Source organism: Macrobrachium nipponense, chromosome 34 (genome assembly GCF_015104395.2).
Source record: "Macrobrachium nipponense isolate FS-2020 chromosome 34, ASM1510439v2, whole genome shotgun sequence".
NCBI classification, from domain to species: Eukaryota; Metazoa; Arthropoda; class Malacostraca; order Decapoda; family Palaemonidae; genus Macrobrachium; species Macrobrachium nipponense.
Window position 1 is genome coordinate 26,588,072 of NC_061095.1, and position 20,274 is coordinate 26,608,345.

At 45.6% G+C, this 20,274-nt stretch overlaps 1 protein-coding gene across 3 annotated transcripts in view; it reads left to right on the top strand.

Moving 5' to 3' along the window:
- Positions 1–20,274, top strand: part of LOC135207989 (putative helicase mov-10-B.1) — a 221,559-nt gene that overhangs the window by 27,816 nt on the left and 173,469 nt on the right. For all 3 annotated transcript variants that reach the window (XM_064240068.1, XM_064240066.1, XM_064240067.1), the window contains exon 8: positions 11,318–11,442. In XM_064240068.1, coding sequence (XP_064096138.1) covers positions 11,318–11,442 — 125 coding nt within the window. The remainder of the gene's footprint in view (positions 1–11,317; positions 11,443–20,274) is intronic.

The following is a 20,274-nucleotide window of genomic DNA, read 5'->3' on the forward strand; positions in this document are numbered from 1 at the left end:
CGTTTGCAGAGGTTATTGCGCTGATTCATCAGCACAACGATCTCGGGGAAGGATCGCTGCTCCCACCTTCTTAGCCCACGTCCTGGTTCGAGTCGTTCTGGGGTCCTAAGAAGGAACCCAAGACGACGGTGGGTCTGCCGCAATCGGCTCTGGCTGACTCGGTGCTGGGCCAGGTGGAGTCGCTTGTCTCCGGACAGGAGGGTTCGCTACGGTCCGGCAGGTCTTTCAAGCTACTTCCTCCGCCTCTACTGCGACAGAGGAGATACTACGTGCCTTCGGAGGATCCTATGCCGCCCAAACAGGTTAACCCGGAGCTAGCTAGGCTAACTCCGGGGGTGTCTCTGCAGCAGCTTCTGTCGGAGAACTTATGGTTCACGCAGCAAGATGCACTTGCACTGGAATCCACCGCCATGGCGGCATTCCAGGCAGTCTCCTGGTTAGACCTGTGGTCCCTCACGGTGTCTAAGGTCGCGGCCACTTTGGGAAATATCACTCCTGAAGGTGACCTGGCTTTCGGGAGACTGTGCCAGTCTGGAGGTAGAGCCATCTCCTACCTAGCCCACCAAATGGCAAACCTGTGGGGCAACCTGGTACTTGGGCGTAGGAACGCAGTCCTCACCCAAGTGACCAGGGCGGCTGGGCGTGAGACGGCATTGGGTCTTTGAAACGGACCAGTGCGGAGTTCCTCCTCTCTCTTCCCAGGAGAGATGGTGGACGCTGTGGTGGAACGACGGCGCACTGATGAGAGTGACCGTCTAGTCCATCAGGCAGTCTCAAAGGCGTCTGGGCAGCCTCGAACGACTGCGGCTAAGACAATTGCGTCGTCGAAGCCCAGGGGAAAGACTCTGCCTTCGACTTCATCCAGGAGCGGTCGCCATCAGCCCTCCTCCCAGCCCTCCTTCCCACAAGGGGGAGCTAGGAAGAAGTTGAAGAGAGGGGGGGAAACTCTGGGGACGGCGTTCCCCCTCACCTGCTGCCGGAATTGGGGGGGTTGCCAGGCGAGCCATTGGGCAACATGGCAGCGCTACGGAGCAGAGACCTGGATAGTAGACATCCTTCGGGAGGGGTATCTACTACCCTTCAAGTCTCAGCCACCCCTCACCTGCAACCTGGTCCACCTTCAGACCTACGTATCTGGAACATCAAAGGACGAAGCCCTTCGGCAGGAAGTCCAAGCCATGCTGAGCAAGGGAGCTGTGGAGATCATCGGATTGTTCACCAGGCTTCTACCGCCGTCTTTTCCTGGTGGAGGAGTCTTGGGGGGGCTGGCGCCCGGTGATAGATCTCTCTCCCCTGAACCGATTTGTTCGCCAGTTGCGGTGCACGATGGAGACGGCATGTTCCTTGCTCAACTCCATCAGGGAGAAAGACTTCATTGCTTTCGGTGGACTTGAAGGACGCGTATTTCCAGATACCCGTCCATCAATCTTCCAGGAAGTACCTCCACTTCATCCTCGACGGGACGGTGTACCAATTCAGGGCACTTTGCTTCGGTCTCTCAACCGCCCCACAGGTGTTCACACAAGTGTTCACTCTGGTGTCTGCTTGGGCCCACTCATCAGGGATACGTCTTTTGAGGTATCTCGACGACTGGTTGGTCCTGGTGAGCGGGAGTTGCTACAGGACAGGGATCGACTTCTCGAGTACTGCTGCAGTCTGGGGATCGTTGTGAACTTCGAGAAGTCCGATCTCGAGCCAAAGCAGAGGATGAAGTACCTGGGTATGCTGATCGACACGGTAGCAGGGCGAGTGTTCCCTGCGGACTCGCTGATCAGCAGATTCAGGGAGGCAGCCTACCAGTTCCTGTCTCGGCAAGAGCAGTCAGCTCGGCAGTGGCAAGTCGTGATCGGCTACCTTTCGTCACTCAAGAAGTTAGTCCCTCACGGGCATCTTCACCTGTGGTCTCTCCAGTGGAGACTAAAGGAGAGTTGGTTACAGGCAAGAGACCCACCGTACTTCCCCGTGAGGCAGGACCTTGCTTGGTGGCTGGACGACAGGAACTTCTTAAGATGAGTGCCTCTCTGCACCCCCCCCCCCCCCCCCCCCCCCCCCCCCCCCCCCCCCCCCCGAGATGTTGCTGTTTTCAGTCGCGTCAACCGAGGGATGGGGCACACACCTGGAGGAGTTGCTGGCTGCAGGAGTGTGGGGTCGTCATGACAAGCACCTTCACATCAATGTCCTGGAGCTCAAGGCAGCGTTCCTTGCTCTCCAAGAGTTCCAGGACCATCTGATGGGAGACTCGGTGGTGTTGATGTGCGACAACACTACAGTAGTGGCATACGTCAACAAACAGGGGAGCCTAGTGTCCCTCCCGTTGCACCAGTTGACGTTGCAGGTGCATGAGTGGGTCGTGGCCTACTCGGTAGAGCTGTCAGCCTGCTACATTCCAGGCAAGAGGAATGTAGTAGCAGACAAGCTCAGCCGTCGGGATCAGGTGATAGGGACCAAATGGTCCCTACACCCAGACGTGGCGGAAAGGCTCTTCAACCTGTGGGGGCGTCCAGTAGTGGATCTGTTCGCCACCCGGCACAACAGAAAACTTCAGGTTTTCTTCTCAGCCGTGCCCGACCCATGGCCAGCTGCAGAGGACGCTCTTCAACACCTGTGGGACAACCTCTTCGCGTACGCCTTTCCCCGTTCTGCCTGATTCGCAAGGTGATCAGCCGAGTGCTGGTCACCCCGAATCTCCAGATGATCCTGGTGGCTCTGCTTGCAGAAGCACCGAGAGAGATTCCCCCTTGGCACAACCTTCTCGTCCAGCCACACGTGGAACGGTACCACCAGTCAGTCCAGTCCCTACATCTTCACGGCTGGCTGTTATCCACCATCTCTTGCGAGCGAGAGGCTTTTCTCGCCGAGCAGCAACAGAGATGGCTGGGTACATCAGACAGTCCTCTGCAGCTGTGTGCTAGGGAAAGTGGGCCGTCTTCTGTGGTTGGTGTCGTAGACGGGGTCTATCTCCTCTCAGAGCCACTCTTCAGCAGGTAGCGGATTTCCTCGTGTTTCTTCGCCAAGACAAGCTCCTCTCCGTCCCCACAGTCAAAGGATACAGAGCCGCCCTGGCCCCTAGTCCTGAAACTGACGGGAGTGGATATCTCGAATTCGTTCGAGATCTCCCTGCTTATGAGGAGCTTCGAGAGGTCTTGCCCACCCAGGGGACTAAGCCCCCCGGGATGGTATGTGACTTGTCCTTCAGAGTCTGACTTGAAGTCCCTTCGAGCCACTTCGAGAGTCGTCAGACAGGGATCTGACCCTCAAGACACTCTTCTTGCTGGCCCTGGCATCGGTAAAGAGAGTAGGGGAACTACATGGTCATTCCTTCAACGTCAAGCATTCCAGGGGATGGGGATCTGTGACGCTCTATTTCATCCCGAACTTCGTAGTGAAGACTCAGAATCCTTCAGACCCTGACGACCGGTTCTAGTCTTTCACAATCCCCTCAGTAATGGACTTCACCGACAACAATGCGGATGAGATGCTGCTCTGTCCTGTGAGGGCGCTACGGGGCTATCTGAAGAGAACTCGGCACCTCAGGCCTGAGTGTCGACGCCTCTTCTTTAGCACCGGGGTGACCAAGAAAGAAGTATCCAAGAACACTTTCTTTCTGGCTGCGTGAGGTGATCAGGAGGGTGTACGAAGCTCATGGTAGCGACGACATCCGTACCTTTCGTCCGAGAGCCCACGAAGTCAGAGGTATTGGTCCTTCCCTTGCATTCCGCAAGAACTTCTCCGTGGCGCAGGTCCTGAAGGCAGGTGTCTGGTCCAACCAGACCACCTTCACCTCCTTCTACCTTCAGGATATAGCCCACAGGTCCTTGGATACTTTTTCCTTGGGACCCTTGGTGGCTGCTCAACACGTTGTGTAGCTTACCCAGCACCCGAGCGGACAGAACAGCATCGCATCCTTGTGTGACTGCATGAATGGATGAGTGAATGAGAGTGTGACTGGCCTTCTCTTCTCCATCTTTTTCTCTCCCTCTACCTGTGGGCAGAGGGACGCAGTCGTCACTAGGCTGGAGCCTTGCCGAGGATGGGGGGCTTAGGGTTCAGCAGCTGGGCCCTGATGCCTGGTGGGAACTGCTTTCTCGCTGGGCCTTGGTGCCCAGCTTTTGATCCAACGAAATAAGTCAGCCCTTTTTCTTCTACTAAAAACATTTCATCTTTCTGCCTTCCTCCCCCTATAAGGTATGGATTCTATGATGACGACTATTGGCTTGGTTTTGGACATGATTTAGTCTAAATCTTGGGATTTGAAGGAGGGTGAGGATGGACGGCATGCCACCTCACTTGTAGAACTCTAGTACCTGACGTGGTCGAGCGAGGGGAAAGTTTAATGTCAAACCCTATCCTCAATGCCGGGTCTGATCTCGACGGACATCATGACGCCTTAGCACTGGGGATAGTGTGTATATCCAGTAATTACCCCTAGGACGACCCTAATAAAAGGGATGACCCGTCCTCTAAGTGTGACTCCATGGTGGGTATGGGGAATATCTGGATGAACTATGTATTTTACGTTTTATGGCAACCCCCCCTATTTCTGTTGACGACCCTATGCTTTCATCAAAGGACTTGTCCTCGGAACCCAAACATCAATTTTCCATGGTTGGTCCCCAGGATCAGTGTAGTATCCCTGGGCCGAATGACAGACGGACACAGTTGACGACCCAAAGCAATACGAGTAAATATAATTACAGCAGGAAAACTAAACAAAAAGATCTTGGTTCCAGTATTGTCACACTGGAACCATTTGCCATGAAGAAAAATAATAAATATGAAATAGCTCCTGGGTCTTTGTACCCAATTCCTTTAATAAATACCTTAATTTAAAGCTAGAAGGTGACAATATAGACATTTTTCAAGTGCATAAGGAAATCGTTAAATGTTGTGGCAGACAGCCAAAAATAACACCGCAGAATGGAAACATGCTCCTGGTAGAAAGCATCTCCCCAGAGGAAAGTATCAAGTTGATTGGATTGTCGGACCTTGCGGGAGTTACGGTTGAGTGTACTCCCCACTCCAGCCTGAACTCAGCAAGGGCTTGATTTATGCCCCTCAGTTGATGGCTTCTCTGAGGAGAGACTTTTAACAGAATAAAAACAAAGACCAGGGTGTAATAAAGGTGGACAGGATGACGAAGAAGGTTGATAATAACAGAATACCTCAGCCTACCTTAATATTAACTTTTGACACCTTAAGACTTCCGGAATGTGTCTTTGCAGCCTGGTATAGGTTTAAGGTAAAGCAGTACATCCCGAGACCCAGAAGGTGTTTCCATTGCCAGCATTTTGGACACACCCTACAATCATGCCGATCTAAATTGCAAGAAAATCCTGCAGTCTTTGTCAACTGTGGGAGGAAGATGAGCATGGTAGGTGCACCAGGGAACCTAAATGTGTTCATGTGTGAGGGTCCATGCATCATAGTCTCAGAGTGTGATATAATTTACTAGAAAGGAAATCCAAGCCATTAGAGTAATAGAAAGAACAACATTTAAGGAAGCACGAGAGAGAGCCAAAGCAAAGATTGTAAGACCCGGTCTAAGTTTTGCTACTGTAGTAGCAAAATTAAGAAACCAAAAGAAAGAGACAAATAAAAAAACCCAAGTTAGGAGCACAAATGTAGAATCAAATAAAGAATCATTAAAGAGACAGCTAACTGAATCATTAGAGTCAATTGATGATGAGAAAGTAAAGACAAGGTTCACAAGAACCAACAAGAAAGGCCCTAGTATGGAATTGGAAAAAATTGAAGTGCCAGTTGAGATACACCCTCCACCATCTGCCTCATTGGAGGCAAGGCCAGTGGTTGCTTGTCTGGTGCCAGCTTCTGTTGGTGCCAATTCCTCTTTGGAGGACAAACCAGCAGATGCTGGTCCCCTGGTGCCAGTTCTTGCTGGTACTTCTGCCTCATTAGAGGCAGAGCTGGCTACTGCCAGCAATACAAACACTCTCGAGGTGGTCTCTTTAGAGAACACCTCTGCTTTCTCCATCTCGACAGAGATGGAGAGTAAAGAAACTAAAAAACCCTTCAGTGTCAAGGACACTGAAGGAAAAGATGTTGACTCTATGAAGGCAACTCCACCCAAGAGGCCAACAAAGCCTTCCATTAAAATGCCTCCCCCTAGTAGGAAAGAGAGCTCTCCCAATCTTGTCAAAAGGAACCATAATATTGGTCCCAAACATAAATAAATTCACTTCCATTATTCAATGGAATTGTCAGGGACTGCGAGTAAAGTATGAGGAAGTCAAGCTTTTGATCTATGAGCACTCCCCTGTAGGTTAATGTTTTGCAGCGACCATGCTAGGTGAATATACACCTTGTCCTAGGGAATATGTTCACATAGAACTAATTTGATTTAGAGGTGGGAAATCATGGTGGATCCCTCATCTACATCCGTCGAGATGTGCCACACTACCAAGTGAAACTAAATACTCCCACTTCAAGCTGTGGCTGTAAGAATTGATTGAAGAAGGAATATAACTTTGATGTTCCCTTTACATTCCACCCAATAGCCATGTCTCCCAAGAGAACTTGATATACTTGATGCAGCAACTACCAGAGCCATTTCTTCTACTTGGTGACTTCAATAGTAGACATCCATTGTGGGGAGATGTAACATCAAATCAAAAAGGGAATATGATGGCATCTTTAATAGAAACTGAAGATATAGGTCTTCTTAATACTGGAGAACCTACTCATTACCATATTCAGACAGGCACCGTCTCCTGCATCGACCTTTCAATATGTAGCTCCAACTGCAGTGTTGATTTTAGTTGGAGAACAAGTGATGACTGGCATACCAGTGACCATTCTCCAATTGTGATCGACACCAATGATGGTCCACCTATCCCGAGATCACCACGGTGGTGCTTGGAGAAAGCAAATTGGAGAAAATTCAAAGATTTGAGTGAGTTGGAGGGGGATGCAAAAGATTTTCCAAGTGTAGATGATGCCATTGATCTACTCAATGGAACATTACACACTGCAGGTCTACACTCAATTCCTCGAACTAAAGGACTATTCAGGAGACTGCCAGTACCATGGTGGTCAGAAGACCTAAGGTTGTTACACCGAGCTACCAGGTCATCATTGACCAGGTGCCGTAGACATCGCACCTTGGACAATGTCATAATTTACAAACAGTGTAGGGCACGATTTCGAAAAGCCATGAAAGCTGCCAGAAGACAAGCATGGGCCGGATATGTATCCTCTATTAACAGCAGAACACCAGTCTGTAGGCATTTGGAAGAAATAAGAAAAATTCAGGGTAAATTTACACCCAGTCCTCCTCCAGTACTTAAGTTGAATAATAATCATGTTACTGATGCCACAGAAATTAGTGATATGTTTTCTGAACACTTTGCTCGAGTCTGAAAAATCAGATAGTTCCCCAGGACATCATTTCAGAATGATGGAAGAACAACAGGTACTTGACTTTTCAGCAAACAAAGCTGAATCATATAATATGCCTTTTTCTGAAAGGGAATTTGACTCTGCTTTAGCTTGGAGCAAGAACACTGCCCCTGGTCCAGATGAGATTCCTTATGAAATGTTTTAAATACATTTCAAAGAACACAAAACTTTTTACAATAAGTATTATCAATAGAATATGGGGATTGAAGCAGCTACCCTACCATATGGGAATTAGCTACCATGATACCATTCCTTAAGCCTGGAAAAAGATCCTCTCTGTGCAGCAAGTTACCGCCCCATTGCTTTAACATGTTGTTTATGTAAATTGATGGAAAAAATGGTAAATGTAAGACTGATGTGGTATCTAGAGCACAACAATATTCTAACGCCTTCTCAGTGTGGTTTTCGAAAAATGCACTCCACCCTGGACATCTTACTGCAACTCGAAGCCTCTGTCTGTGAAGCCTTTGCCTCCAAGCAACACCATGTGACAGTGTTTTTTGATATAGGAAAGGCATATGACACGCTTGGAGACATGGGATTCTGAAGACTATGCATAATAGTGGTCTACGAGGCAAATTACCTTTATTTGTGAAATCCTTTTTACATCGTAGGTATTTTAAAGTTAAAGTTGGCAGTACTTTATCAGAGAAAAAGTGCCAAGAAGAAGGTGTTCCCCAGGGTAGTGTTCTCAGTGTAACACTTTTTGCTCTGGCCATAAACAGTGTTGCAGCTGTCATTCCAAGAGAGGTTTTAAAGACACTGTTTGTGGATGACTTGTCAATATCCTTTGCTGCCACCCGGATGACTGTAGCAGAAAGAAGCTACAATTAACAATAAATAAAATAGTAAGTTGGGCTGAGAAACAGGGTTTTAAAATCTCTGTAAGCAAGACTACTGCTGCCACTTCTGTCGGGATCAGGGTAGTGCATCCTGATTCCAGACCTCCATTTGTATTGCGTATAATTCCATGTGTAGAACAAGCATGCTTCTTAGGCCTAGTTTTTGACAGTAGATTGACTTGGGTCCCCCATATCAAACATATAAAAGCAAAGAGCCTAGAAGCTCTACACATCTTGAAGGTGCTTTCTCACACCAGTTGGGGAGCTGATAGAAATCTTTTACTAAAGCTTCATAAATCCCTAATCTTGTCAAAGCTGTCATATGGCTGTGAAGTTTATTCTTCAGCCTCCTCATCTAACTTAAGAATTTTAGATTCAGTGCATCATTCAGGTATTCGTATAGCCACAGGAGCTTTCCGTTCGTCACCAATATATACCTAGTATGCTAGTTGATGCAGGAGAGATGCCCCTTGAACTCTATCGCCAGTCATCATTACTTCGGTACTGGTTTAGAGTGCAAAGACTCCCCAAATCTCTGGCATTTGCTGTGGCAAATAGAAAATATTTTTAACGGTTTTTACGAAAGTCATCCAAGGTATCCCACTCCTTTTAGCTATAGAATAAAAATATTTTAGAGGATACGAATATTAAAAATTTCCCATTGTCCCTTTGTGTATCCCAGTACTCCTGTCTGGGGGTTAGGGTTAACCTGATGTGAAATTCTGCAGGTACTTCAGTGGAGCAAAGAGGGATAATCTGATGAGGAAATGAGGTCCATATTTTTAGAGCATGTATCAGAGCATGTAGATACAAGTTTTATATTTACTGACGGCTCTAAGTCCAATGCTGGCGTTGGATATGGGGTTTTTAGCGAATCTTTTAACCGAAGAGGTGCACTTCCTTCTGTTGCCTCAAACTTTACAGCTGAATTGTATGGCATCCTAATAGCACTGGAACATATTACAAACTCTCCCAGTTTGTAGCTATACAATATTTGTGACTCCAAAAGTGCCCTACAGTCCCTGGAAGTCTTTAATACTGATCATCCCTTGGTGTTGAAGATCTTGCAGTGGATTTTTTTGCACCAAAATAGAGGCAGCATTGTTTCATTTTGTTGGGTTCCCGCCCATGTGAATATATCGGGAAACGAAGAGGCAGACAAGCTAGCCAAATCAGCAGCGCAAACTTTGGTACCGAGAAAATGCCCTCCGGTTTCCATATCGAGATACATTTCTATGATATATGGAAATCCATCCAGCAGTTATGGGTACTTCAGTGGGACAGAGTAGGCCCCAATAAAATGAAAGAAATTACTAGTCAGACACACCCTTGGAAATATGACCTAATACCAAGGAAGTGGGAGATTGTATTGTGTAGATTACGTATTGGCCATACGCGTTTAAACTCGTGGCTATTCTGATGGCTGGGGAGAATGAAGCCCTTCTGTGATGATTGACTTAGTTCCAAAACCTAACGTTAGGCATTTGCTGGTTGAGTGTCCCAGTCTGGTGGAACTTAGGAATCGTTTTTTTAGGTTATAGTAGTGGAGCAGGGGGTAATTATAGCATGGCAAACTGTTGGGAGAAAGCACATGTATTAATAATATTTATCTCTTTTATCAAAGAAGCTGTCTTCTCAAATATATCTGACGCTGTGCTGTCTTAGTATATGCATTTTTTTTTTCTTTTTAATAGTTTTTACTGTTATGTATCAATCACAATTCTTTTTATCGGAATATTATTTTTATTTTTATCAGAAATTTAATTTATTTTTTAAATCAAATTTATATATCTCTCATAAAGATTAAGTTATTTTGAATGTTGTATAATATATTATAAAAGTTAAAAGATCACATTTAGTATTCGGCGTCGGTGACCCTGGTAGTTGTGACGCCAGATAACTCTCAATCAATCAATCAATCAACTAGGCTGGAACAGGCGGCGATGCAGGTAAGCCACTCGACCGAGCCTATCCTATCCCTTTCATTAGGGATAGAAGTGATTATCCACCACTTCCTCCCACAAGGGGGGGGGGGGGGGGGGGGGGGGGGGGGGGGGGGGGGGGGGGGGGGGGGGTGGGGGGGGGGGGGGGGGGGGGGGGGGGGGGGGGGAGTGGAAGCCAACAAGAGATCAAACCCATGACTTCATATTGCCTCTTGCAATAGGAACAAGTTCTTGCTTGCTAGTTTTAAGAGGTACGCTTGCCTCCCTCTTATTACTTAGGTCCTGAGGTCTGACCATTGATCCTGTGGTACATACCCCGATCATTGGACAGAGGCTAGGATCCCTCCCTCTGCTCTTATGACCAGGGAGGGAACCAAGGTTGGACGAACACCAGTCTGTTCTTAAGACTCAGATTCCACCCACCAAGACGTGAGTCTTCCTATTATAAAGAACCGATGGTTTGTATTCGTATCTGAACAAATAACAATTTGTCGAAAATTGTATTTTTCCTAACTATACAAACCTGAGGTCCTTTACACATAGTCCCACCTCATGCCACCCTTCACTCTGTTTTTACCTGGGCCTAAAGCAAAGTGGATCTTCACCTTCCAGTCGCACGGTGCGCTGACTGTCGGACAAGCAGTTAACTACCGAACTCCCTTGTTCGAAGCTTACAACCGGTTCCAGCTGCCACAAGTTACATTCCTATTGTAAAGGACCTCAGGTTTGTATAGTTAGGAAAAATACAATTTTCGACAAATTGTTATTTTTTATTGTTAGGTTTTATTAGATGTGGTAGAGCTCTGAGTTGGCAAATGGCAAGTCTGGAGTTTTTTCATTGTTAGGTTTTATTTGATGTGATAGAACGCTGAGTTGGCAAATGCCAAGTCTGGAGTTTTTTCATTGTTAGGTTTTATGCCGTGATAGAACTGTTTTGGGGATGCCAAGTCTGGAATTTAATTCCCATATGCCATGTACCTAGTCAAACTAGTTGTAAATAGGCAACCAATCTTAGCAGGGAGTCAAAGGATCAGGAGAAAAGTATGCATATTTACAAGATGTGGCCCAACACTATTTCATGGTATAGGTCTGACTTTATGTTTTCTTTGATTACAGGAAGTGATAGTTGTAGATAGCATTGCTAAGGATGCTGGACCAGTTTCTCCATTCCAAATGATGAAACCCAAGTACTGCTCACTCCATGAGAGAGGAGATTATATTCCTGGAATACCCATTTCTGAGTGAGTAGTGTGTATTTTATTCAATTACAGTACTGAATATGAAAGTATCTTTCAGTTTATTCTGATGCTGATGAAGCATAATCTTCTCAGCTTATATATAAGATTAGAATGGCATTGTCTGGAATCTTTACGCTGAGGCATATATTAAATGTTTAGTCTTATTATTTTTTCAAACTTTCTCTGAGAATTCTATGTGTATAATATTGTTCGTCCTTTGAAATTGTGTTGTGACAGTTCTTTAACTGTACTGTGCGTCCATTAAGTATAGGAAAACTGTGTTGATTGTATGCCCTTACAGTATAGAAAAAACCAGTTACCAACTTGCGCGGGAAATAATCGAATTGTTAAGATCGAGGGTTTGTTAGCTATGAAAAATACAAATTGGTTTAAAATTTGTCATCTTTTGCATTCTTTGTAAGTGTTTACGAATTTATTTCACGATTAACTTTTGGTTCATCTTTTATGCATGTACTGTGCTATACAGTCATAATTTCCATTATGCTGGTATTATTACGTTAAGTATTACAAGGACACATGATAATATTAAACAATGGGAATATGTAAACTTTACGTAATCTCAAGGAAAATTTTTTCCGTCTGCAACACTATAAGCCCCCCTTGCTACACTAGACTAGCTGATTTATACTTGAGGAAAGTTTCCTTACAAATGTTCGTTGCTGCATGGAAGGAGAGCAAGCAAAAATCATTGATACACGTTGTACTGTTTGTTTCAGTACAAATCATATATACTTGTAAAAAGGTCACATTGTGGCCTTTTAAATACCCCAGCTGCTACATTCTTTTATTGAACATCAGCCCATCAATGATTTTCCAGATTATCAAGGATTGAGTAACCTTTTTTGGTCACTTGGTGAGCACCAATTATTTGTGATCACTTTTTTTCTTTATCTTCAATTTACACAAAAACCAAATGGAAATTCATTAGATTCAGTGCTACTGTGCATGTTACAGGGTTTTCTTCTATTTTGTGAGCTACTATGAGATTCAGGGCCTCTGTAACACGGTTTTTTCGCAATAACTTTTTATCTATGCATTTCATAAATATAACGCTTATTCAGAATGCATATTATATCAACACATAAATTTTAAGTGTATTCTGCACTACGTAGGTTGAATAAATTTGGTACTTATAATGTAAAAGTGACCTTTTTTGAAGACGGGCCACCTTACTCAGAGATAAGGTTTCGAACGCACTCGTTACGTAACTTATGACAGCATTTCTTCCCTCTTTCTCAATGGATGATTGGCTATAGGTAACAAAGGCTAAACCTCTGGCAACAATGACATACAAATTTAAATACAAGCAAAGCAGTACACCTTTATGAACTCTGGAACCTCTCCATGATAATTGTCATATGAATAACAAACAACAAAATATGTTAATAAATACAAAAACACTTCGATTATTAGTCTAACTCCCAAAATAAGTTTCCAAAGAAATTACAGTCTACTTTATAGGTCACAATCAGATTGGCAAGATGTAGGGAATAGTTGGTAATTATCAAAAACATAGTAGACAAGCTTGATTTGATAACTGCTATATCCAATGTCAAGCAATTTTTATTTATTGGCTATCTACCTATTTACTGGAAAAAAATAGCCGGTACCGTATATTGGCTTTAAACCTTCACCAATAATTATCGTCAGAATGGTGACTTCATGAGGCTCCACCCACTTTCGCCTCGTTATAATTCAGGATAACACTGAAGGCTACCGTGGGCATTGTTGGATTAGAAAATTTAACTTCTGGCTGTAAAAACTAATTTCTCAAGTAGTTGTAAGAAGTGCTAAATGATCTTCAAGGATCCCAGCAGTTGGCCTAAACGTTTAATTGTTCTTATACGGAACAAACCTTCGGTCTTAACATTAGGATTTACTAGCGCCAAGCTGGAAACCGGTAGAATTAAAATTACACTTGTGAGATCCAGGGACTATTGGCTCTATAACCAGGTCACAGGGCATGTATACCCAGAATGCCCACGGCTACTGTGACCCACCAGTTATTTTCCTACCGCCTTTAAGATAAGACTTGTTACTGTCTATCTGATTTAAAGCCGGTTTTTCAGTTAGCCCGTTCTTTATCCATTTCATTTTTTCATTTCTTTTTACCTTTTCTTTCTCCGAGTGTGCTCAGTGTGAGGAAAGAGTGTATAAGTGGTATAATGGAGAATTTTGCCTCAACATTGGGATCGTCTACCGTTTCGAAGAGGAAACAAAGGAAATGCCCAGGAGTCAGTGGCTTTCCATGTTCTAGGTTCCTAACTTTGGTGTCGACGGATCCTCATCCAACGTGTAGTAGGTGCAGGGAAAACGTATGTACGATTACTAATCCATGTTCTGTTTGTCGCGGTTGGTCGGTGGAACAGTGGAAAAAGTTCTATGGGAAAAGTCAATACAAAAGGAAGGTGGTGACGCCATCTTTGGATGACCAAACCTTACCGGCTTCTTTTGTATCGGCAATATACCAGGCTACTCCATATGTTTCTCCACCTGCTTTTGATTTGTCTCATACCCCTTCGGTTTCTCCTAGCGGTTCAGTATCGGAAACGTCAGGAGGGCCCTTGGGTAATTTTATGAATAATATGCACTCTCCTCTGTTCCCAGCAAGTAGAGGGGGAGATCCACCGTCTTTGTTCCAGGCTCCTGCTCCTCAAGCGCATAGGTTAGATGGTACGTGGTCAGCGCTAGGCCTACCAGGCGTACCAACCTTGGATGGTCTGCTTGCGCATTATATGACATCACGGTTCCAGCAGGGTCCGGCAGCGCTGAATGTTCCTCATCCCCCGGGCTTGCAATTTATGGGAGTTAATGCCGCGGCTTCGCCATCAAACTCAGTGTTTACAGCGATGCAGAACGTGGGAGGTAGTTTGGCAGCAAACGTGCGGTTGCCAGCAGAAACCTCTCAGTCTCCCTATGAGAGGGATGACGTCACAACATACGTCACACACCGATATGGCAGGCGTGATGACGTCACAGACTGCTTCTCGGCCTATTTCGCTGCACCCAGACGCTAATGCGCCTTCTGACCCGTCAATACAAACTGTAATGCAGAAATTACAGGATATAGAGGAGAGAATGAATAAGACAGAGAAAAAGAAAAAGTGTGATTCGCCTTCTTCGTCTTCTTCCTCTAGTTCGGCTTCATCGCTAAGTCCGATAACGTCACGGCGAGCGCCAGTCAAGCGTTGGAGGAGGATTCTGGAGTTCCTGGCGGATCCTCGGGCTAAGAGGAGAAGAATCAATTCTTCCTCATCTTCGGACCAAGACTGCCATATCCATGCGGAGTTGCCAGTTCGGATCGCAAAAACTACGATACCGCTGGTAAAATCGACGTTGGCGGCGAAAGGTGCAGCAGAGGATAGAATGCAGGTCCCAGTTTCGCCCGTAAGGCCGTTCAGAATACGTACGAAGGACGATAAGGCTCCTATTAAAAGTATACGAAAAATAGGGAGTTGGCAACCTCGGCGGATACGTTCGTGGAAGGCAGTGTCCGTCTGGATGAAAGGTCAAGGCCGAGCTCTCCGACGCTTATAAACGATGCCAAAACTAATAGAGACGAAGTTATATCTGTCTTATGGGAGCCTTCATTATCTTGGAGATTTAGACGAGATTCTCGCTCTAGATCCGTGAGCAGAGAAAGAGTGAGGCGTTCTCGTTCCCCTGCTGACTATCCGGGATCGAGCCAACAGCGGCCAGCAAAGATCAAAGAGACCGCGGCCGTGGAATTCCGGGCCGTCTGTCAGAAGATAGGGGCGAGACAACATCCCTTGTGACGGAGGAGAATGGTACACTAGAGCTGGAGGAAGGAGAAAACCAAGAGTTTCTGGCCTCGTATGCAGAGGTGATTGATTTGATTCGTCAATTCAATAACCTTTCGGAGAAGACAGAAACACCGGCCAGTATGCTTCCGCCTGTAATTGACATGCCATTTGGATTAAAAAGGGATACCAAGGTGTCGTATGAATTGCCTTGTTCGAGTCATGCGGAGTCGGTCTTGCAACACGTAAACGCAAAGATTGCAGGGAGGGATAATTCCTTAAGATCTAATAGATCATTTAAATTTATTCCCCCTCCAATGATAAAGCAAAGGAAATATTATACGACACCGAAGGTCCCTTTGCTGTCTAGACAAATGAACCCTAATGTTGTAAGATTAAGGCCTGGATTAACCTTAGATCAGGTTGAAATGGAGTGCCCTTCGATGACGTAGCAAGAGGCTGCTACGTTAGAAGCAACAGCTTCTTCTGTCTTTCAGGCTGCTTCTTGGTTAGACCTTTGGTCAACAGCAGTAGCGAAGATTGCATCCTCGGAAGCAACAAGAAAAGTAGTGGATGAACCATTGTTCATTAGATTACTACAGTCAGGTTCCAAGGCGATTGCGTACCTGACAAACGTAAGTGCCAATGTTTGGGCAAATATCCTGCTAATGAGGAGAGATGCAGCGTTGGCTAGACTAAGCCGCAATGTGGATTTGGATTCCCTGTTAGCAATGAGGAATGGGGATATCTTGGAATCGCAACTGCTGTTGCCAGAGGTCATACTGGAAGAGGTGATAGATAGAAGAAGGATGGACACTAACGTAGGTTTGGTGCAACAGGCAGTTAGGAAAAACGTCAATAACAGTCAAACTACTCCTTTGGAGGGAAGACAACAGCAAATGTCTTGGAAGAAGACAGTGAGACATAACATCCCTAATAGAGTCAGTCACAAGACCCTCTTCCCCAAAGAGGCTAACTCATCGGCCCTTTCACAATAGAAACAACAGAGGAAGGGGCAATAGGGGAAGAGGGAGAGGCTCAAGAAGATAGGATGGGCGCCTCCCATCAACTCTGCCACACCAGTGGGGGGTTGCCTGGCAAATCACTGGAAGGGTGTGGCAGGAACAAGGGGCAGAGCAGTGGGTGGTGGATGTTCTAGGATCGGGTATTTGATCCCGTTCGAGGTAACCCCGCCCCTGACAGATCAGCCATTACCCCACGTCGCTTATGCCCACAAATCTCAGAAGGCCACTATTCTTCAGGACGAAGTGAAGAAGATGATGATAAAAGGAGCTGTGGAACAAGTATGCAGTCCGTCAAAAGGCTTCTACAGCAGGATTTTCCTGGTACCCAAAGCCAACGGGGAGTGGAGGACAGTAATAGACCTGTCAACGCTGAATCTGTTTATAAGGAAAACCAGTTTCAAGATGGAAACTCCAAAAACGGTTCTACAAGCAGTCAGGATCGGAGACTTTATGCTGACAGTCGATCTAAAGGACGCATACTTTCAGATACCAGTCCATCAGTCTTCAAGGAAATTTCTCCGCTTCAGTCTTGCAGGGAAAGCTTTCGAATTCAAGGTCCTGTGCTTCAGATTGACAACGTCTCCTCAAGTTTTTACAAAAGTGTTCACCCTCGTGTCGACGTGGGCGCATGCTCAGGGGATCAGGCTAATAAGATATCTGGACGATTGGCTGGTGATAGCAAAGTCCAGGAGAAAGAAAATTACTCAGGGACAGGGCGACCCTCCTGCAGCTTTGTCACAGCCTAGGTATTGTGGTAAATCAGGAAAAGTCGCAGTTGGATCCAAGTCAACGTTTGGAATATCTGGGAATGGTTATAGACACAACACAAGCCAAAGTATTCCCGACAGACCAAAGAATAGAGAAATGCAAACAAGTGATGAATGCCTTTCTGGGAAAGCAGACACAGCCAGCAAGACAGTGGCAGGTGGTACTGGGAATCCTAACCTCCCTGGAGAAGCTAGTACCACAAGGAAGGCTACACCTTCGGTCCCTACAATGGAGGATGAAGGAGTTTTGGTCACCAATAGTAGATCACCCGTACGAGCAAATTCCCTTGTTGGCAAAGTGAGGAAAGACTTGCTGTGTTGGATGAACGACGACAATCTGACAGTGGGTGTCCCCCTTCAACAATCCTCTCCAGACCTCTTGCTGTTGCCGGATGTGTCACTAGAAGGTTGGGGAGCCCATATGGAGGAGTTGATGGTGTCAGCAAAATGGAGTTGCAAGGACAGAGAACTCCATATAACATGCTGGAGTTTAAAAGCAGCGTTTCTAGCTCTACAGGAATTCAGGGAGAGAGTAGAGGGACACTCAGTGGTATTGATGTCAGACAACACCACAGTAGTTAGCTTATATAAACAAGCAAGGAGGGCCTAGTTTTCTCCGGCAGTTACATGTGATGACAGTTCAACTTCACCAGTGGGGCTATAGAGACCTGGTAGACATCAGGGGCCAGTATATTCCGGGAAAAAGAAACAGTGGAAGACAAGTTGAGCCGCAGGGATCAGATTCTGGGGAACGGAGTGTTCCTGCACCAACAGGTAGTGGACAGGATGCTCATGTTGTGGGAAGGACCGATCATAGACCTATTGCAACCAGGTACAACAAAAGTTGGAAGTGTATTGTTCAGTAGTCCCAGACGCAGAGGCAGTAGCAGAAGATGCGCTACAACACCCCTGGGACAATCTGGACGTGTACGCATTTCCTCCGTTTTGTCTAATCCGTCAGGTTCTGAACAGGGTAATGCGGTCTCAGAACCTCAAGATGACCCTGGTAGCCCCGTTATGGCCGAAAGCAGAGTGGTTTCCAGACCTACTGGAACTCCTAGTAGATGTGCCGAGAGTTACCCCCCATGGAGCAACCTACTGTGTCAGCCGCACATGGAGAGGTACCACCAGTCGGTGAAGTCCCTATCGCTTCACGGGTGGAGACTGTCAAGTATCTCCTCCGAGCGAGAGGGTTTTTGCAGAAAGCAGCAACTCAGATGGCAGGAAATATAAGAAAAATCATCTGCGACAGTATACCAAGGAAAGTGGTCAGCATACTGTGATTGGTGTCGTAGAGGGAACTTGTCTCCACTCGGTACCCACTATTCAGCAGTTAGCAGACTTTTCTGATATATCTCAGAACAGAAAAGCATATGTCTGTATCTGCAGTAAAGGGGTACAGGGCGGCTCTAGCCTCAGTCTTACGAATGAAAGGAGGGGACATACGTCTTCATGGGAGTTGGCCATGCTGTTGAGGAGCTTTGAACAGTCATGCCCACCAAAGGAGCTAAAAGCCCCAGATTGGGATCTGACCAGGGTACTGAGTAGTCTGACAAAACCCCCCTATGAACCACTAAGGCAGTCCACGGATAGGAGCCTGACCCTGAAGACAGTCTTCTTATTGGCCCTAGCTTCAACCAAAAGGGTGGGGGAGCTACATGGCCTGTCATATCTCATAAAACACTCGAGAGGTTGGAGATCAATGGTATTTGAGTTTGTCCCAGAATTCGTGGCCAAGACCCAAAATTCAACGATAGTAGACGGCAGATTCGACTCCTTTAACCACAACCTTCCTTGGCAGACTTTGTAGACAATGACAAAGATGAGATGCTCCTGTGCCCTGTCAGGGCACTAAGGGAGTACTTAAAGAGAACAAGGCACCTCAGGCCGGGGTGCCGGAGGTTGTTCGTAAGTACAGGACGGAACAAGAAGGAAGTGTCCAGGAATACAATATCGTTTTGGCTAAGGGAGACGATCAGAGATGCTTATATGGCAGACGACAGAGGGTCAGATAGCCAGGTGGGAGCTAGAGCTCTTGATGCATATCAGGGGCTTGAGTGCTTCTCTCATTTAAGAAGAACATCTCTGTGGATAGAATTCTGAAAGCTGGTGTTGTGGAAACGCCAAAGCAAACTTTCACCTCATTTTATTTGAAAGAGGTTGCCCATAGATCCTTGGACACTTTTTCCTTGGGTCAGTAGTGGCGGCCCAACAAGTGATATAGCTCATCCAGTGCCCCGGGTGGATCAGTTTGCGTCTAGTCTAAGATGAAGGTATGAAAGTAGAATGAATGGGATGACTGGTCTTTTTTCTTTACTACTTTCTTTCTACTCCTTTAACTACGGGCAAAATGAAGGAGAGTACTGTCATGTGCTGGAACGGACTAGATGCAGGGTTAGGTGGTCAGCCATACTGTGAGCTATCTTAGGTTATGATATACTTTTCAGTTGCAACACACCCTCTGGATAATAGGGAAAAGAGGGGTGAAGGTGGATCCAGTTGCAAGGGACAAGAGTAAACAATATAATGGTATCTACACCCAGTGGGGGAAAACCAATAGATCCGCTTATGTTACAGACCCCTTTATTGGGTCCTGGTGCAGTTCTTTTATTGCACTATTTATATTCTCAGTGATGTTCAAAAATACTCTGCGTAAAATGGTCAGTGGAGACGAAAACAAAAGGGAAAACTCAACAATATTTATTCACAACAAAAATAACATTAAGTCAACCTTGTGACTGAAAAGGACGTACACTAGTCCTCAAATAATCCCGTAGGATCCCTAAATGCTAAGAAAAAAAACTAAGCCCTAGATAGAAACTATGAAAGAGAAACAAAAACAAGTTATACATCTAAAAAGGAATATATTTAATACAATGGCTGGCCAGGCCAAAATCCAAATATACCTATAACTATAAGCAAAAGAAAGAAGGTGAAGGATAAAAGTGAGAAAACACTTAAATTCCTACCTATGAATTACAAACTAAACACCCTATTATAACAAACATCAAGGCCGATAGGCCATAAGGACCATCAGAGTCTATAAATATAGCATTAATAGATATATATATATATATATATATATGTATAGAAAAATAGATATATAAAAAAAATCAACAAACTCCTCACACAAAACAGTGGAAACTTCAATCCAAAATAAATTCAAATCGCCTTTAAGGAGGCCGTGATCCAATACATCTCAGCTCTGCAGACGAGGGAGGACATGAATACTTGGGTAACCACAGGTACAGGGGAGTCGGA